The 19518-nt window shown below is 36.3% G+C and overlaps 1 protein-coding gene across 2 annotated transcripts in view; it reads right to left on the bottom strand.

Annotated features, from left to right (window-relative positions):
• DACH2 (dachshund family transcription factor 2) overlaps positions 1–19518 on the bottom strand; it is an 862115-nt gene that overhangs the window by 48952 nt on the left and 793645 nt on the right. For both annotated transcript variants that reach the window (XM_053699352.1, XM_053699351.1), the window contains 3 exons: positions 14815–14962; positions 10738–10881; positions 8713–8778 (listed from right to left, as the gene is read on the bottom strand). In XM_053699352.1, coding sequence (XP_053555327.1) covers positions 8713–8778; positions 10738–10881; positions 14815–14962 — 358 coding nt within the window. The remainder of the gene's footprint in view (positions 1–8712; positions 8779–10737; positions 10882–14814; positions 14963–19518) is intronic.

Raw genomic sequence — 19518 nt, 5'->3', positions numbered from 1 at the left:
TGAGGTTATCTACATTCAGATTTATATTTTGTTATATAACATTACAGACGTCATCAGCCGCACAGGAAGAAGGGGAAAGCTCAAATCTCGCACGCATAGGAATAGCACCAAAACGTCTCACAGGAATAAGCAAGGAGATATTTCAAGGTACTATAAAAAGTTCAATTTATAGTGGGACTCTGAGGAGAGTAGTATTCACAGTTGCATATTTGGTTGCATACATAAGAGATCTATAATTACATACACATAGTTATATAATACTGGACTGTATCCAATTTTAATAATGGCAACCCCCAAGGCAGAACATAGAGTGATCTGAGATGTCATCGCAGAAAATGCAGCATGTCTGCAGAAAGAACAGGAACTGTTAGCACTTTAACTTTTCAGTGCTGCTCCACATTAGACTGTTCTTTTTAAACAGAGCTGTTCTCTGGCTGCATTGTATAAGTTTTCCTTAACAGTGCATCCAGAGCAAAGTGCTGCTTGAAGTCAACAATCAAATATGCAGTAGTGCTGCAAAGCAGCAGTGCATTGATTGTAGTCTGGCTCTGAGATTTTTGCAAGCTCGTTCCCTAGCTTTTTACAGTCTGCAAAGCTGTTTTTCTCTGAATGTAAGATGTTCGTATGAGCAATGTACCTTTTTATTACTACATGTCTATGTTAGACTAAGAGAAAAGGAAAAAAATTAATTCAAGAGACATTTTACAATGACTTTTTTTGTCTGCAGCTAATTTGCAATGCAATTTTCAACTACTGCACTAGATTATACAACTTTAAATATTGCTTTATTCTCCAGTTAACCAACACATTGCAATTGATCTGGTGCTTTAGTGTAACTGACAAATTTACAATTTTATTTTATTGAAAAATGACCTGCAGAAAAATATTCACTAAACAAATCTCATCGCAGAAAGTGAAAAAAACTTCTGTCTCTGGGATGGCAACTATAAATAAGAAAAGAAAAGTTGACAGTGAGGGACGCCGCTTCCAGGACAGGTGGAAAATGGAATATTTTTTCACTGAAATACAGAATCACTGTGTTTGTCTGATATGCCAAGAGACTGTGGCTGTTTATAAGGAATTCAATGTTAAGAGACACTACCAGTCGAGACATAGCACAAATTATGACAAGCTAACAGGGCGTGACCGCACTGAAAAATTGAAGCATCTTGAAGCTGTTTTAATGTCACAACAGCGATTTTTTACAAAAGCCCGTGAGTCAAATGAAAATGCCACAAGGGCTAGCTATGAGGTGGCAACGTTAATTGCTAAAAATTGCAAATCTTTTGCTGAGGGTGACTTTATCAAAGAATGCGTTATGAAAATGGTGCAGAATATCTGTCCCGAGAAGAAGCAAGAGTTTTCCAAAATTTGCCTGGCTCGTAACACTGTAGCACGGAGAATTGAAGAAATTTCCTCAGATATTAAGAGACAGTTAACGTCAAAAGGAGTTGAGTTTGACTTCTTTTCAATAGCCTGTGATGAAAGCACGGACCTCTCTGATACAGCTCAGTTGCTGATTTTTCTGAGAGGGGTGGACGATGAAATGAATGTGACTGAAGAGCTACTTGACCTCCAGAGCCTTAAGGACCAAACAAGAGGAAATGATTTATTTGTTTCTGTTAGTTCTGCCATAGATGACATGAAAATGCCTTGGAACAAAGTTACTGGGATTATTACTGATGGAGCACCTGCCATGGCTGGTGAACGAAGTGGATTATCAACCCTAATCTGTAACAAGGTGATCGAAGAAGGAGGCAAAGCTATTAAACTTCATTGTATCATTCATCAACAAGTTCTCTGTGCTAAACATCTCAAATATGATCATGTTATGAAACCGGTGCAAAAGACCATTAATTTTATTCGCGCTAAAGCCCTGTGCCACCGCCAGTTTAAACAGTTTCTACTGGATATCCAGGCTGAATACGAAGATGTTTTATATCATAATGATGTAAGATGGCTCAGTCGGGGGTCTGCACTGCAGCGTTTCTACTCTCTCAGAAAGGAAATTGGAGAAATCTTGGAAACAAAGGGACAACCGATGCGAGAACTATCTGATCCTATTTGGCTGGCTGATTTGGGGTTTCTAGTCGACATAACAAAGCATTTGAATGTACTGAACACGAGTCTTCAGGGCAAAGATGCAGCGGTGAACCAGCTTTATTCACACCTCAAAGCCTTTGGAACAAAGCTGCAACTTTTCCTAAGGCATTTGTCACAAACAGAGCCAAATACCATTCATTTTTCAGCATTGCAGGAAATAATGAACAGTTTTCCACATGATGATATCCGTGCGCAAACAAGCAGGTATGCAGCAGACATCACATCTCTGGCTGGGGAGTTTAAACGGCGCTTTCAAGATTTTGCAGCTATTGAAAAGGAGATCAGCCTTTTCTCCTCTCCATTCTCTGTTGACCCCAACGATGCTCCAGGTCAGCTGCAGCTCGAGCTCATTGAGCTGCATTGTGACAGCGAGTTACGCAGTCGTCACCAACAGCTCTCTCTTGTGAACTTTTACCGCCAGCTGGATAAGAGCCGGTTTCAAGAGATTCGAACATTGGCTAAGAAAATGCTGAGCTTGTTTGGCTCAACATATTTGTGTGAGAAGACATTCTCTGTTATGAACTTTAACAAGAACCGCGTGAGGACAAGACTAAGTGACTCTCACCTGCGTGACATTTTGCGCATCAAAACCACAGCCTTTGAACCAGACCTAGTCTATGTGCTGCAGTCCAGATCTCAGTTTCACCCTTCACATTAGTGCAGGAAAGTTTGTTTTTTTCAATTGAGATGAATACATTGTAAAATCTCAGTTTATGTCAGTTTAAATCTGTTATAAATATATTTGAACACATGTAAACTTGGTGTTATGTTCCTGTTCACATTTTCTGAACTTAAAAGTTGACAGACAACCTTTATTAGTTTGTGTAATGTACTTTACAATGTTCCTGACATATTTTAGCTTCCTGTTTTTTTTATATTAAAGGCAGAGTGATTTAACACCTGTTTAGATTTGTCATCCAAGTCACAAAATGTAAAAGTATGCCGTTTTCAATAAACTTTGCATAAAATTGTTACTTTGCATTTATTTTAAAATGGTTCAAAGAATGTCAGGCAAAATGGTCGGCCCTCGCACATGTTCACTTCAAGAAATCTGGCACTCTTCCAAAAAAGTTTGGACACCCCTGCTATAGGTGGTATATAGACCTAACTATATAGTTCTCCCAGAGGCTAGAGTTTAATATAGAAGGGAACAACCTGAAAAGCAGATCAAAACATTTTTTGCAATCAGCAACACTTTTAAGTTGTCAACATGAGAATCTGAGTTTGAGAAATAAAATAGTATATTATAACTACTGTTTTAATACATACCCCTAGAGTTGGGCGACTAACCTAATCTGTACACACACTGGAGAGAGTAACAGACCTCCAATACCTTAAAAAGCATCAATTCAACATCTATAGGACTTTGCTATTCTTAAACTTAATTGGCCAGTATAACATCACATGAAAAAAAAAAAAAAAACAGAAAACAAAAAAAGAGACTTGTTTCATAAATTTCACCTAGAAAACCAACATTTTGCCCTAGCTAAACAAATACTTCTAGCAAACCCAGTTACCTTGAATAGGGTCAGCTGCTTTTGAAATAATAAATCCTAAGTAAGATGAGGACAAGAAAAAAAAGCAGACACTTACTACCCCCAAAATATAGCTCTAAGAGGAAGTAATAGCAACAGAGGACTGCAAGGCTACAAAAGTCAAGGTCCATTCGCACTACCCCAATCCTGTGGGGCCCACTTCCTCTTACTTAGATTTGAATTATGGGATCCTTGTTCTTGCAGCAGACCCTAATCGACTTTCTTTTAAAGGGGCAGAGTTCAGCATATAGTGTAGGCCCCGAGGAAAGAACTGAAGAATTTTATCCCAACGGCTATATACAATGCGGGCACCACCGACAGTTCAAAGAAGCAAGTTAAAGAGTTAGCAGGTTACCTTAAAATGATAACTGGTCCCCACGCTCCAGAGGAACTGTACCTGCTTCTATTCCCCTGCCGGCTATCAAGGCGTTCCCGCTGGCAGGGATATACTTGATTCACCTGAGTCACTCACCAGGGAGCATCTGAAAGTATGACCCAGCACCCGGCCTCGTATTCAGACAGCTGTTTCAACATACTCCGGGTCTTTTACCTGATAACCAGGGGAGCGAGCATCCTGGAATAGGCTGCTTAGGTCAGGGTCACTTGACTCAGCGCAGAGCTTTAGTGCCGGACTGGCAGACTGGTGCTCACCAGGGAGCGTCTGTAGAAAAGAGACTAAGTCCGGATCTAGCAGATGATCCCAGCCGCAAGCAGCTTTCTTCTGAGACCCTCGCTGAACCTATACCCGCCAGGTAAGATTACTGCCCCGGCAAGTAGGATGTTAATTCAGCCAAGCCCGGTCTGTTATAGGCTGTATCGATTCGCCAGAGTAGCTCTTCCTTCTAGGATCCTCACTGTACTTGACTCGGCGTTACTTGAGTCGGTATTTAAGAGTTGGGACAGGACAGGCAATATGACGCTCACCAGGGAGCGTCTGTAGAAAAGGGGCCGAATCTAGCCAATGATCCCAGCCGCAAGCAGCTTCCTTCTACGACCCTTACTGCACTTGTACCTGCCAGGTAAAATTGCCACCCAGGCAGACAGGTTGTTACCTCCACCCGGTCAGGTCAGATGTAGGCTGAAACAATTGGCCAGAGTGGGTCTTTATCGGAGGAGGCTTGTTGAACGGAAAGCCTTTTCTTTTGACATAAAACACACAAGAGACAACTGCCGAGCAGCTGCAGCCAAGCGGCTAATCGAAACTTCAAACTCTCATGCTGGTCGGAACCCAGCAGAGCGCCACACTCATAAATCCTCGGCTTCTCCCAAGGCAAGAGGCGGAGAGCGGGGAGCTGATAGTACGGCGTCCTCTCACAGCACCGGTATGCAGGTGAGCTGCATGACTCCTCCCCCAGCGGAAGTTTCCATCTCTAAATGTTCTATTTCCATGCCAACAAGTTCAGAGACTTGAGATCCATATGGAAAAACAGATCTTGAGACAGAAGGTCTGACAGAAGAGGCCAAGGAGGGCAGGTGTACATCTAAACCAGATCTGCATGCCAAATCCTGTGAGGCCATGCTGGGGCAATCAGGATTACTGACAACTTCTCTAGGATTATCTTGGAAATCACTCTGGGAAGAAGCACCATGGAAGGAAACAGATAAGCAAACTGAAAAGACCAAGGAACTACTAGAGCATCCACTAAAACTGGACCTGGACCTCGCAAAGTACCTGAAACGTTTTTTGTTTAAATGAGAGGCCATCAAATCTATCTCTTTGAGACCCCAAAGATCTGTAATCTGATTGAACACATCCTGGTGAAGAGACCACTCCACTGGATGTAGAGATTGACAACTGAGAAAGTCTGACTAACCAATTGTTCACTCCTGGAATATGAATCACTAAGACTAGACAGGAATTGGTTTTTACCCATGAGAGATTTTAAGACACCTCCCTCATGGATAGGAAACTAGGAGTCCCCTCTGATGGTTGACATAAGGTACTGCTGCGACAATGTCTGTCTGGAAACAGAGGTAAGATTCTGTTAAAGGAAAAGACGGAGCTTGAACCAAAATGTTGTCCAGGTATGGAGACACTGCAATACCCTGAGACCTGATCACAGACAAAAGGGAACCCAGAACATTTGTGAATATTCTTGGAGCTGTAGCCAGACAATATGGTAGAGCAACAAACTGAAATGCCTGTCCAACCAATAGAGATGTGTCCACCAGCAAACAAGCGGCAGACAGCTAAACCAGTACTGAAACAACCAGCAGAGGTTTAATGAATATGAGTATACTGTAGATACATAAAGGGAGGCAAAAAACAAGTCCCTGTGACCAATTAGGCAAGATTCATGACAAATTTCCTGAGGTGGAAAAAGAATCACAATCCATACCCCATATACAAACACTGTACTTTAAAGGGGAATCCAGGCCTCAATATAGACTGAAAACCACTCTCTCTGAAGAATCAAATGCACATCCTTATTCTTCAAAAGTAAAATCTGAGGTATGTATGAGGTGGGAGGTTTTTTTTTAGGGCTCTTTGGGTTTGGAAATCTTTGCCTCCTCCTAGTGGTAGAGAAGGGTAATTCGGAGGAGTAATGGATTGTGGACTCTCACCATCTGTATGAAATGTTAATTTTCAATTGTTCTCTCTAATGCCCTGATAATCAAGGTCTGACTGGCGGCAAGATATTCAAACGTGATCTGTCGTATTGTCATGAAAGCCGGCAAAATATTCAAAAGGGCTGGCAGTACTGTTTAAAGGCAGCATCACCGAGTGGCATTTTACCACACATTTAAGTGTGTGGCGATGCTTCTCTGATACTGTTGATGTATTCAAAGTAGCATCACCACCTACATAGTTGTAATTTAAATGATAAAACAGTTAAACATATCAATAATACACCTATAGGAGCAGGGGGATTGTGAGTATATGATAAATGTATATACAATACATTGTTTACTGTATATGTATTCTATAGTACAGTGTTAGAATATGTATGTAATCTTTAGGCGTGATTTTCAAAATCTTGTATTGTGTCCTTAGGCGTGTTTTTTTTTACTTATTTTTGCAAAATTCATATTTCATAATATTTTATCACAATGTTGTCAATATAATAGAAATATGAATTATGTGATCGCGATTGAGGGTTCTCAATATTATGGATATAGAAATATTGTGAACACGCACAATAGCATTCTTAAAATAAATTTAAAAAAAGACAATACAAGTTTTTTACAATCACTCCTAAAGTTTGCATACATATTCTAACGTTATACTATACAATACATATACATTAAACATTGTATATACATATTTCATATATACCACATCCCCAGGTCCTATAGTTTTAAAAGGAAGATTTTTGTCTTTATTAACAAAGTAGATCACAGACATGACAAATATATAAGCATTCTGTGGGAGTTTCAAGTGCATTCCATAAAAGTAACCAGTATTTTAATGGGAAAACATTGCCGTTGGTTTCTTATATTCAAAACACTGTCTTCCATTTTAGCTATACCTTTTTCAGCCATATTAGTCTCCCCTGCTTTTCAGTGGTGATATTTCCCAGTGTAACAAATCTAGTGAATGAAAAGTGAAGCTGAAGTTACATATGTATAATTTGAAGTGTTACTACACAGAAAACATTTTTTATTTTCACGGACGCACAGTCTATTTTGTGTAATCACATTTTAAATACAGCACCCCCCCCTACACACACACACTGCCTACATCGCAGCTTAGTGGCGATGTTGGTGGACTTTTACTGAAGTTGCAATCCTATGGGAGAGACATTGCCACTCGTGAGCACAATAAGGTTCAGCCCACTTTTTCAAATATATCACCAGACCAACGGACTGCGAGCCTGGCGAACCCAAACAGGCAGTCTGACAATGTTTTGAATATCAGGGCCTAAGTATTGAGCTTTGGTAAATATACAGAGATAAGATAAGGAAACATTTTTGAAAGTGATAAAATAAGGAGATATGATTTCCCTGAAAGCTTAAATGGGTGGTGATGTCAAAGAATAAAGAAAAGCTATTTCATATACCAAAATTAACCTAAAGAAGAAATCTGTCATACATTTTAAACTCGTCTTCTGGTATAACAAGTCATTGGAAACTCATTAAGGGAAACCAATGTTACAGTGCACTGTCTCTTAACACCAAGATTACGCTAAAATTAGATATTTCTTTTAATGTTTGTTGTCTAAATTATTATTAACTCAATGTATGCTAAATTATGCACTGTGCAGTTACTTTGTGTTCTGAGTACAGATTGGAGTACAGTTCAAGCCGTCAGCTCACAAAAAAGATTAGTTTTGAACTGAGTGGCTGGAGCGTGGAGTATTTGAATTTCATATCTTTATTAAAAAGTAAGTTATAGCGCATCTTCATTACAACTGATAAATTTATCTCCATCTAAAATATCACTATAACATTACAGATCTGTTTATCCAATGGGAAGAATTTAATGTCACTTTATAGGTTTACCAAGATCAAGTGTATAATTATAAATTGGGTCTCCAAACATACAATATTGTTACATATTTGTTATTTGACACACCTTTATTACATTATTATAAGTGTGCATAAAGTTTGAGCACAATTTTGCCCTGAATATACAGATGCTGTTTACTAAAATAAAAGGCATTTACCTTTATATATATATTTTTAAAAAAAATCCTTACTATTATTTCCCTATCAAACCTGATAAAATATTTTGGGCTTTTGTCAGTTTTACAACTGAAAGATTTTTGACACGTTGCTTATTATTAATTTGTGCTGTAAGTTATAATTAACCAAATTACAGAGATGCTTCTGAAATTCACAGATTTGACTTGTAAAAAAAAAAGCTTTATCTGCACTTTGTCACTTCCGATTTTTTCTTTATAATTTTAATTGTAAAAGGTCAAAAATGTTGACAACCATAAGTGACAAGAAACTTTAACAGAAACGGTTTTGATTTTCTATAATAAATGCACCATTTATAGGTTAGTAAATATGTGTTTATTATGCTGTGTTTTTTGGAATCTTTAATGTAGGTACGTTGTAAAATAAAGATAGGTAAAATACAGACGTGTATACTATCAAAGGATGCTGAAGGGTCCTGCATTTATTTTACCTTGCATTGGGGGACTCTCGTTCTGAGATCCATTGTGTTCTGTCTCCATATCTGGGATGCAGGCATCTGAAACAGATCATACATCTTCAAAAAAAGGGGCTTGAAACCTAAAATATTTATTTCATTATTCAGACAGAGCATACAATTTATAAAAAATAAAATAAAAAAAAAGGTTTCCAATGTAGGTCTTTTTTCAAATTTGCAATTTTGAAGAGATACCTATGTAGGTAAGGGGCACATGCCTGCAACACTACAGGGAAGCAAACACTAGTGTTCTTGCAAATGTGCATGCTCCTGAGTTCACCTACCTGCTTTTCAACAAAGGATACCAAAAGAACAAATCCAATTTGATCATAAAAGTAAATTAAAAACTTTTTTTTTTTTTTTTAAATGTATACTCTATCTGAATTGTGAAAGAAAATATTGGGGTTTCATGTTCCTTTAATTGCAAAAATTAGCAATACATTACATATGTCTACAGTTTGAAACACTGACTTTAATGACCATATCTGAATATAAACCCTAATATCCCCTAAAAACTGTCAAGTGCAGTAGTTTTATATGGAAAAAAAAAAGTTAAATTTTTTTGGGGGGATATTAGAAAATTAACCAGAGATCTGATCGTTGATTAATTTCTGAGCGCTAATTGTACTTGTAATGGCTGGTTATTTATTGTGATCTTTTAAACTAACGAATTTGCCCGTTTATTATTAGCGCTCCACTTGTAATCTAGCTCATTGTCAGGATATTGTGTAAAATTATTATAATTTAAAAAAAGAAAAGAAAAAAAAAGCACTGGCTAATTTGCAACAAAACAGGCTAAAATAAATACAGTATCTGCTTGTTGGTGAACTCCATAGCGACCAATGGCGCAAATCCAGCGAAGACAACAGTATACACAGCAAATGTATCTGTATGTGTTTTATTTGAGCACCCTGTAACAGCACTTGCATATAACTGAAGCACAAAAAGGAGTCAAATTCACATATTTTTTAAATATTTTTTTTATAATAAATCTGTTTAAATTGAACTTTCATGTGGCTGACTAGCAAAGATACAAATGTTATTTGTACATTTATATGGTTTTCAAGCAACTCTACAAGCGTTTGCAACATGTGAAAACCAATATGTATCATGAATAAGCATGAAAATACACAGGTGGTTTAAAGCATGAAGCATATATGCTTGAAAATATGTATTATTATTTTTTTATTCACCTGTAAGTCTTTAACCACTTTGCAAGGGGCTACATACACAGTTGTGTGCAATAATGAAATTATCTATTGCATTTTAGTTTTTTCATGGCCACTTTATGTATCATAACAAAACAAAAAAACAAGCACTCTTAGTAATCCCATCAGTATTCACAAATAATGCTTTTAAGCAGAGAATACAGTAACTATTATATTGGAAGACCTTATTACACAAGACTGAATACAGTCCTACCTCCCTATAATAAATCATGTTGCTTTAAATTATTACTTTTGCATCATAATATACTTTCTTACTCAGAGCTAAAACAGAATGAGGGCACTGACCACACAAATTATTTACTTCTTTTACTAGACTAGTGATGCTATTTGCAACATTTAAATGGCCACTATAGTGCCAAAATGACATGCTCAAATTCATTAGGACATTACATTTTAGCACTAGTCACTCTGCACGCCTCTGTCTTTAACGTCCCACAAAGGGGATAAACACAAATTTAAAGTACTTATTGGGAGCTGCAGAGAACTGCTCCTCCTAAGCGGACACAGCTGGTGAGCCAATCAGCAGCAGCAATTGTGTAGCGGTGTCAAGTCAAAGCCGTTGATTAGCTCAGCAGTCATGTCTGCTCAAAAACAATTCTCTTCAGCTCCAGAGCTGTACTTTATGTGCTTAACCCCTTTGTGGGGGGTTAAACACATAGAGTTGCAAGGTCAGTAGTGTTAACTTCATGAAATGTTTGCACTATCAGTTCTCTATAATTCTTATGTTTCAAGCTACAGGGCATAATGGTCCCTGTTCTTGTGGTGCAGTTACCGTTAAGCATCCTGAGCCCATCTCCAGCTGTGGCTTGTTTAAGAGCTTGCTCTACTTGTTCTCTTCGTTTTGACTCAAACTCCAGAGCCTCCTGCAATTTTCTTTTGGCCTTTTTTTCTTTCTTCAAGCGCTTTTGAATTGTTGCTGAAATGTAGAAAAATGACAACTGTCATGGTCACCTCTATTCTCTGTGGAATATTTTCCCAGAAAGGATTTTATTGCTCCGCACAATGATTTTCTCTACAAGATATAGAATTTAACTAGAAAGGCTGTGACTCATTTTCTGGCAAGTAGGTTCTATAATCGTTTTTACCCAGTAATAGCTGGGTGATATCTGTATTCTTATGATTATCCATTTAACATTTACTGCATCTAATACATTAGAAGAAAACCATTTGAAAGGATATTGTATTTTGCCAATCTGATACTTCTACATAAAATAAAAAAATACTAACACAACAAAGAAGAATTTGCTGTTGTATATTCTTATGTTTTAAAGTATTTCTACATACAAAAATATGACTTTTCTTTTTTAAAGGCATATTATTTGTTTACATTTTTTAATGGTTAACATTATCTTAAAAAAAAAAAAAAACTTTGCAAAGATGATAAACATGAAGAAAAAACATTTTTGCCTTTTGCAAAATTTGTTGCAATAAGTGCCATAATTAAGATAGTTCTGTGTTAAAACAACAAAAGGAATGTTTCTTTTAATAACAAGATAATTCTAATAACCTGCTTAACATTATTTAATTTAATTTGCATAAATAACTATTCATAATCCTGCAAGAAACATAATTTATTAAAGAGTGTTTTATCTCAGCTAAGAGCTACATCATCAATTCTTTAGTTATTGTTTTGTGTCTATATAATTAAAGGGACATTAAACTCATAGTATACATCAGCAATTAAGCAGGGCATTATTTATTACCAATAATACTACACTCGAATGCTGGAATGCTGGTGTAATAAATCTAATATAAAAAGTGAAAACAATCAATAAAGGAAAGAGGCATTTTACATGTGCATCTCAACATTTTCAATGACCAAGTACAGTATTTCTAAAATTATTGTCATGGCTTTATTTTAATATATTTGCAGTCACCCTGGTCAAAGATGGTCCAGAAGGTCTTTTACAGCGCTACTTATACATAATAGGATCTGTTTATAATGTGGATTAAAGGGGCAGTAAAGTCAAATTTAAACATTCATGATTCAGATAGAGCACGTGGTTGTAAAGAACTTTACAATTTACTTCGATTATCAAATTGTCTTCCTTCTCTTGGTATCCATTGTTTAAGAGCAGGCAATGCACTACTGAGAGCTTGCTAAACACAACTTGTGACCATTGCCCAGAGGCATATATATGCAGCCACCAATCACCAGCTAGCTCCAAGCAGCGCATTCCTGCTCTTGGGAGTACCTATGTATGTTCTTCAACAGAGAATGGCAAAGAAATGGAGCAAATGTGTTACTAGAAGTAAACTGGAAATTTGTTCAAAATTGCATGCTTTATCTAAATTCTAAAAGTAAAAATTTTCATTTCTGTCCCTTTAAGAAGTTTCAAAGTGAGACATTGGGGCCTATTTAACAAAAGTCTGTCGGACCTGATCCGACAGTGCGGATCAGGTCCGACAGACCTCGCTGAATGCGGAGAGCAATATGCTCTCCGTATTCAGCATTGCACCAGCAGTTCTTGCAACGCCGCCCCTGCAGATTGGCAGCAGGGGTGTCATTCAACCCGATCGTACTCGAACATAGAATTCCTTTGTTGCACTCTAAACACTCTATGTAAATCATGAAAGAATTGGATTTCATTAAGGGTTGCCATGTTTTCCTGGACATTTATGAGTTACACATACTGCAGGGTGCGCAGAGGACAACATGCACTGTGCAGCTGGACTGCACACAAATAGTGACCATGGACAACATTATTCATGTTCCTCCCTGCAGCATGTGTAACTCATAATTGTCCAGGGAAACATGGCTGAGGTCTCAACATTATCATGCCCCTTTAATGGTTACTTGGATGTTGTTGTGATTTCAAAACTTTAAAGCACAAGCAGTTCATGAGTGAAGTAGCTTGACCTGCATATTATTATTTTAACTCTTAATTAGTGCATCATACAGACTTCTGTATACAGATCAATGTAATTTGAAAAATAGTAATGTAATCCCATTTAATTTAGATAACTGCCAATGCTACTGTATCCCAGTTTAACCTTTTCTATAATTTAATGGACTGCAACAGTCTTTGCAACAGACGTGATATATTTTTTTTATACCAATTTCAAGCAATTAATAGGATATAAATGTATTTTTTTTCTTTCAATGATTAAGTGTATTTAATTAAGACTAATGCTCTCTTGATTAAATCTATGCACTCTGCAATGATATAGTTCCTATTTCTCATGGATAATACAATAATCTGTTTTATAGCTTTGTGATGATATATTCAAATGGAACAAAATGTGAAAGTAAAAATGTGATTCACTCTATATCCAGCAGATCTGGAAGGTTTTAAGACCAAATTAAACTATTTAAAACCACTTAATTTTTAAAATAAAGACAACACAAAGTGAGACTGCCAATAAGACAATGTTTTATTTTCCCCACATTAGTTATTACTGTGTCTTATATCAAACAGACAGGAAACTTGCACTGTCTTTATTCATACAAAGGGGACAATTTATTAAACTCTATATGGAGCTTGATGTCCCTGTTTCCGTGCAAGCCTTCAGGCACGCCGGACACAGAAGTTATGAAGCGGCGTCTAAAGACCACTGCTCCATAACTTGTCCGCCTGCTCTGAGGCCGCGGACCGAAATCAAACCGATCGCATACGATCGGGATAATTGACACCCCCTGCTAGCGGCCGAGAATTTGCAGGGGGGGGGGCATTGCACAAGCATTTCATCAGAAGTGCTTGTGCAATGTTAAATGCCGACAGTGTATGCTGTCAGCATTTAGCGATGTCTGGCGGACATGATCCGCTACAGCGGATCATGTCCGCACGACTGTTAATAAATCTACCCCATGGGCCAGATTTTCATATCTGAACTAGAGCACAAGTGAAATAATCAGCTGATCAGTAACCATGGTTACTAACCTGCTCTCACCCATCAGCTGATTATTTCACCTGTGCTCTAGTTCAGATATCATGAAAATGTGGCCCATTAGTGTGCCCTGAGGACTGAAAGGAGTTGAAAAACTATTGCTATATCAGTTACCTCTTTATGTCAGATTATTGCAAATATATATATATATATATATATATATATATATACTGTATATCTTATTGATCTATAAATAGATAAATATATATATGTTCTACATTTCATCACAGTCTGGACTGACTCTGAATTTTTTTGCTAACTGGGGACGCCCAGTATATCTTGTGTTTAATGTTTGTTTTGTATGTATCTATGTCTGATTATGTATCGGATTTAGGGATTTTCTTTATGTTATTCTTTCATTAAATTGCTTATATATTTTGATGCCACACCTTTTTGTCATTAGTTTGCTTACATATACTGCTTAGATTATTAGTGCGGAGACACTTATCTGTATTTATAATATTTTTGGAGGTATTTTTGTAGTAGTATACCTCAGTCTCGAGCACTTTTTTCTTTATCTTACGATATTCTTACATTAGTGCTCATCCCTTCTATGTATTATATATATACAGTATATATGTATATATATATATATATATATATATATATATTTGTAATGTAAAGAAAATAACTCATTGTGTAAACCATTTACAAATCTAAACAAGTCAGAAGACTTGCTTATACCTTCTGAATTGTTTAGATTTGTAAATGGTTTACACAATGAGTTATTTTCTCTACATTTTGGATTTAGTGGAGGATTTTAAACTCACTTTTCGCCTCCCCATATTTTAAATTGCTGTTATATATTTGTATATATATATTTATATATAAAAAGATACAATGAATGTTGTAGATAATGATACATTTAATTTCAAGGGAGTAAGAGAAGAATACATTTTAATACCCGAAAACTTAGTTCTGTAATAAATTGTTGAGCAGATGACATGTGACCAACACGTACCTCGGCTTTGAAGTTCTGCAGTCAGTTGTCTCTCTAAGGTTTCTCTAAGTTCTCTCTCTCTGCAAAGTTCCAACTTCAGTTCTTTTTTTTCCTGCTGTATTTGCTTCTCTTGTACTCTGGCGTTATCGACTGCAACTTTTAAAAGGCCCTGAATTAAAGACAAAAATGCACTTGCTGATTATTAGTTCTTACTGTTTTTCTCTTTTGTTTCCTTTTTGAATCTGATCCAAATACCATTCATTGAACTCTAGAGCAGCTGAAGAATTGTTAAAGGCACATTTCAGACACATCAGTGTATTTCAATTTTAAATAGATAAAAAACAAATTGCACAACATGTGTCTTAGCTAAACCACTTGTAACAAAAACTACCAGTGCTTCAGTGCTAGATAGCCTTTACTGCTGCACGGTGTACCAGCATTGTAAAGATTGTGTCTACTCAGAGAGCGGGCATTGCCTTGCAGAACATTGGCGATGGATCAATCTACACAATATAAGGCGCTGCTGGCTCTCTGAGTAGACACGACCTTTAAAATGCTGGTGCACGGAGCATTTCTAGATATTTTCTACATGCTTGTGCACAGTAAAAGTGCTCACTGAAACCTTAAAGGGACATTAAACACTAAATACATTTTCTAAGCAAAGTATTGAGGTTATTCTCCACCTACCTCTTGTCATTGGTGTCACCATGTTGTAATCAATGTTTGACTACATTCCAGTGCTGAACCGTTTGCACATGTGCAGCAACTCTCCTTCACATACCTGCAATGTTCCATAATGGCAGCACCAATGGTTAGAGGTTGGTGCATCAAATGTGTTCCTTTAAAAGCTTTTAAAAAAAATAATTTTTGATGTGCCTTTCAAATCTGTCTGGAATGCCCCTTTAAGAGAAATTCTGGGTATGTTTGTTTACAAATAATGCTCACTATACCCTATGCAGATACTCTAATAACCATTCAAATTGATTTGGTATTGTATGGTGTGTGAGCTTTATACAAAACAAAACCTATAAGACAGGGAATGCTACCAATTTATAGATACGTGTGATTTATTCAATAGACTGTTCAGTTTTTTATATTCTTCATTAAGTTTCTATGCTGTTTCTTCATCATGTTCTTTGTTATATGATAATTCAGGCTGGGATCTTCCAGACACAGGACGGCAGCTTATGATTTGCAGGCATAAACAGGTATTGATGCATGTACTTAGTGTTTACTTGAAATGCACATTTTTATTAGCTCTATCAATCAACAACCCGCTAATTGACACTGTGAGCTGACACAGCGAGGATCAGAACCACTTTAAGGGCACATCTTGTAAGTACTGTTGTGTTACATAGCTCTTTATGGCGTAAGAAGAGACACTGAAATACGTACAAGTTAACACTTTGTAAGATAATCTATTGAGTGACAGCACTGATTGGCACAAGACTCTTAATCTACATTTAAATGGACATACAAGACAATATGCTGGAGTTGTACATAAGGTTGCCACCTCAGCCATGTTTTCCTGGACACTTATAAGTTACACATGCTGCAGGGTGTACAGAGAGGAATATGAACAGTGCATATAAATAGTGCTGCCCAGAAACACAATACATGTTCCTTCTTGCACTACCTGCAGCATGTGTAACTCATAAGTGTACAAGAAAACATGGCTTAGGTGTAGGCTGACCATATTGCCGCTTTAAAAAGGGACACATATGAAAAATACATATGTCAGGGCTGTTTTCAGGGCTGTTTAAAGAAATGTTTTGTATAAGAACCCTGACATATGTATTTTTCATATGTGTTCCTTCTTAAAGCGGCAATATGGTCAGCCTACTTAGGTGGCAACCCTATATGTACAGCTAGGCTGATTAATTTAATGCACAGAGCATACTTACCAATAAGCACTGTGTTACCACTGAAAATAGCACCTGACAGGTGCACATAGTGCAGATCTTAAATTATGTTTGTTTTTTGTTTTTTAGTAGACCTTAAATACATTTAGTAACATCATTTTTAATGTTATATGTAGCAAAAAAAACTTTGCAACATACAGTACTTTATTTGCTGTCCCCTTTTCATGAAATTTAAAGGGACAATGTTTCTTTTGTAGTTTAGACAGAACATCATTTTCTTCTATTATCAAATTTACTTTGTTTTCATTATATTCTTTGTTGAAGAGATATCTAGATAGGTAGCGTGTACGTACATATCTGGAACAGTACATGTCAGGGAACATTGCTGCCACCTACTGTTCTTGCAAATGTATGTCATAGTTATAAAACTAATGCTATAGTTTGCTCCAGTCACGTGCAAGTTCATAACCCCCCTCCCTACTTTTCAGCAAAGGATACCAAGAGAATGAGGTAAATTCGATAATTGAAGTAAATTGTAAAGTGTTTTTTTTTTTCATTTTCCAATCTCTCTGAATCATGAGATAAAAATTTTGGTTTCATGTTCCTTTAACTTTGAAAGCTGTCGGCTTTCCAGTTTTTGCAAGTACTGTAGGAGCATACACCAAATTTAGTAACTTATTTAAATCTGTTGTTTATTGGCCTCAGCAAAAATAAGATAACAAGCTTTTAAACCTAGGGAATCCTAGGTTACAATATGGCAGTTTCCATTACTTTATGGAGAGTAAAACTTTAAACTTATTTCCTTAATATTTAAACAACTAATATAATTTTAAAATACTTGTATATTATTCACAGGCTAATCTTTGATATGAACACATCATTTGTCTAGAATTTGTTTAATCTTTATTGTCCCTTTAATATTGAATTTATATCAGCTGCTCCTCAGTAGTGCAGAGATGCTGTAAAGCCCAAGCATACTGCCAACCTTTCAAATAAGCAAAGTTTTATAAAAGCATTACAATGTTACAGAGATAATCCAGAGTTTTCCTATCAGCTGACAATCTACTTTCTCCATTCTCTTCTGTAAATAAGCCAAAGAATGTCACTCAAATTCACATTTTCCATTGTTAGAAAACATACTAAGTATATAAACGTCACAAACTAAACATACATTGTATCTCTCTACAAAAACAATCTGTAAATAAACAAACAAAAACTGGTACCTTACTGTGTACATCTATCTACCTGTGTCACTTTAAATGTTTCAAAATGGAAATTATAGAACCCAAATTTACATTATTCTTTGAAAATAACCCTGCAAACAACTCAGCTTTGTAAATTTACACAAATTATATATTACATAATCACTCACAGAAAGATCTTAATCTGGCTAAACTATTTGAAAAATATTGGATTCTACCAAGCTATGAATTTGTCTTTTCCTAAAGGTGCATTGTACTGTAAAATAAAATGTTCCCTTTAATGTGCTCCTAATTATTAATTTTTTTTTTTTATTTTTTTTTTTATATATTTATTTATTAACCAAAAGCAAGATAACAGCCTTACAAATTGGCTTACCTTTCACCACGCAGGGTATACCGAAACAAAAATTTAGCCCAACAATTTGGGCTAGCATTTCACCACGCAGGGTGTTTACAATGATTATAGAATAACAGAGTACTAATACAAATAAGTTGAATTTTAACTTAAAAAAATCCATGGCCTAAAATCAGATGTGTTTTCGACTTTCAATTTAGACTCTACCTCTGTAAAACATTCAATTACCCTGTTGACACTATGTCGCTATAAAAAAGAAAAAACCCAACCTATAGAAACTTTACAGTAGTGGCTGAATAGTCTAGAAACATTTTTCCAAATGTATACCTTGCTTTTGGGGCTTTTACCTATTATAGTGTAACCCCATCTAGAGACAATACTAAAAACAAAATCAACTAAACAAAGAAACAATAAGAAAGACGTACAACAAGAAAGACCGGCCAGACAAAGAAAGAAGAAGAGAGAAAAAACAAAATCAACTAAACAAAGAAACAATAAGAAAGACGTACAACAAGAAAGACCGGCCAGACAAAGAAAGAAGGAGAGAGAAAAAAAAAAAAAAAAAAAAAATATAAATAAGCCCCCCCCCCCCCCCAAGTCCACTTCCCTCCTCTCAGTTGCCGTAGGTACTATTTATTTTGCCCAGTATAGTTACCTTACCCTGTGTTATCAAATTAGCCCATACCCCACTCTTGGGGTATCATGTTTTTTAGCAAAAGTAACATAAATTCGGGGGAATTTTGTATGGGTAATATGAGTTGCTTTTGTGCTATCATTGGTTTTTCCCTGATTATATTTAACCATTTTGAGAAGAAATCCTTAAGTCTCTTCTCTGAATAGGGTCTAATATTGAGTAGCTCAATCGTCATCTGAGTATCCATTGTATTAATAAATTCTTTCAAACTAGGTTCTCCTGGTGCTTTCCAATTTTTAAATATTATGTTGCGGGCGGCTAGAATAGCCAGATTTATAAGGAGTTTGTCTGGTTTATTATCTCCTTCATCATATAACAGGAATACATTGACTGCAGTTAATGATATTTTAGTGTTTAAAAATTTATTAAGCCAATAATTAATTTTGCCCCAAAATTGCAATACTTTTGGGCAAGCCCAAAGACAATGGATAATGTCAGCGGTCTCAGCTTTGCATTTAAAACATTTACAACGCAATGCATTATCGGCCCATTTATTAATTTTGTCCGGAGTTAAATAGTAGTTATTTAATAGTTTATATTGAGACTCTTTCCAACTATACACTGACGTGGCCAAATCCAGATTGATAAGACTTTTTTTAACCTCTTGTGATT

Source organism: Bombina bombina, chromosome 1 (genome assembly GCF_027579735.1).
Source record: "Bombina bombina isolate aBomBom1 chromosome 1, aBomBom1.pri, whole genome shotgun sequence".
Classification (NCBI taxonomy): Eukaryota; Metazoa; Chordata; class Amphibia; order Anura; family Bombinatoridae; genus Bombina; species Bombina bombina.
This window is presented reverse-complemented; position numbering and strand designations above follow the sequence as displayed.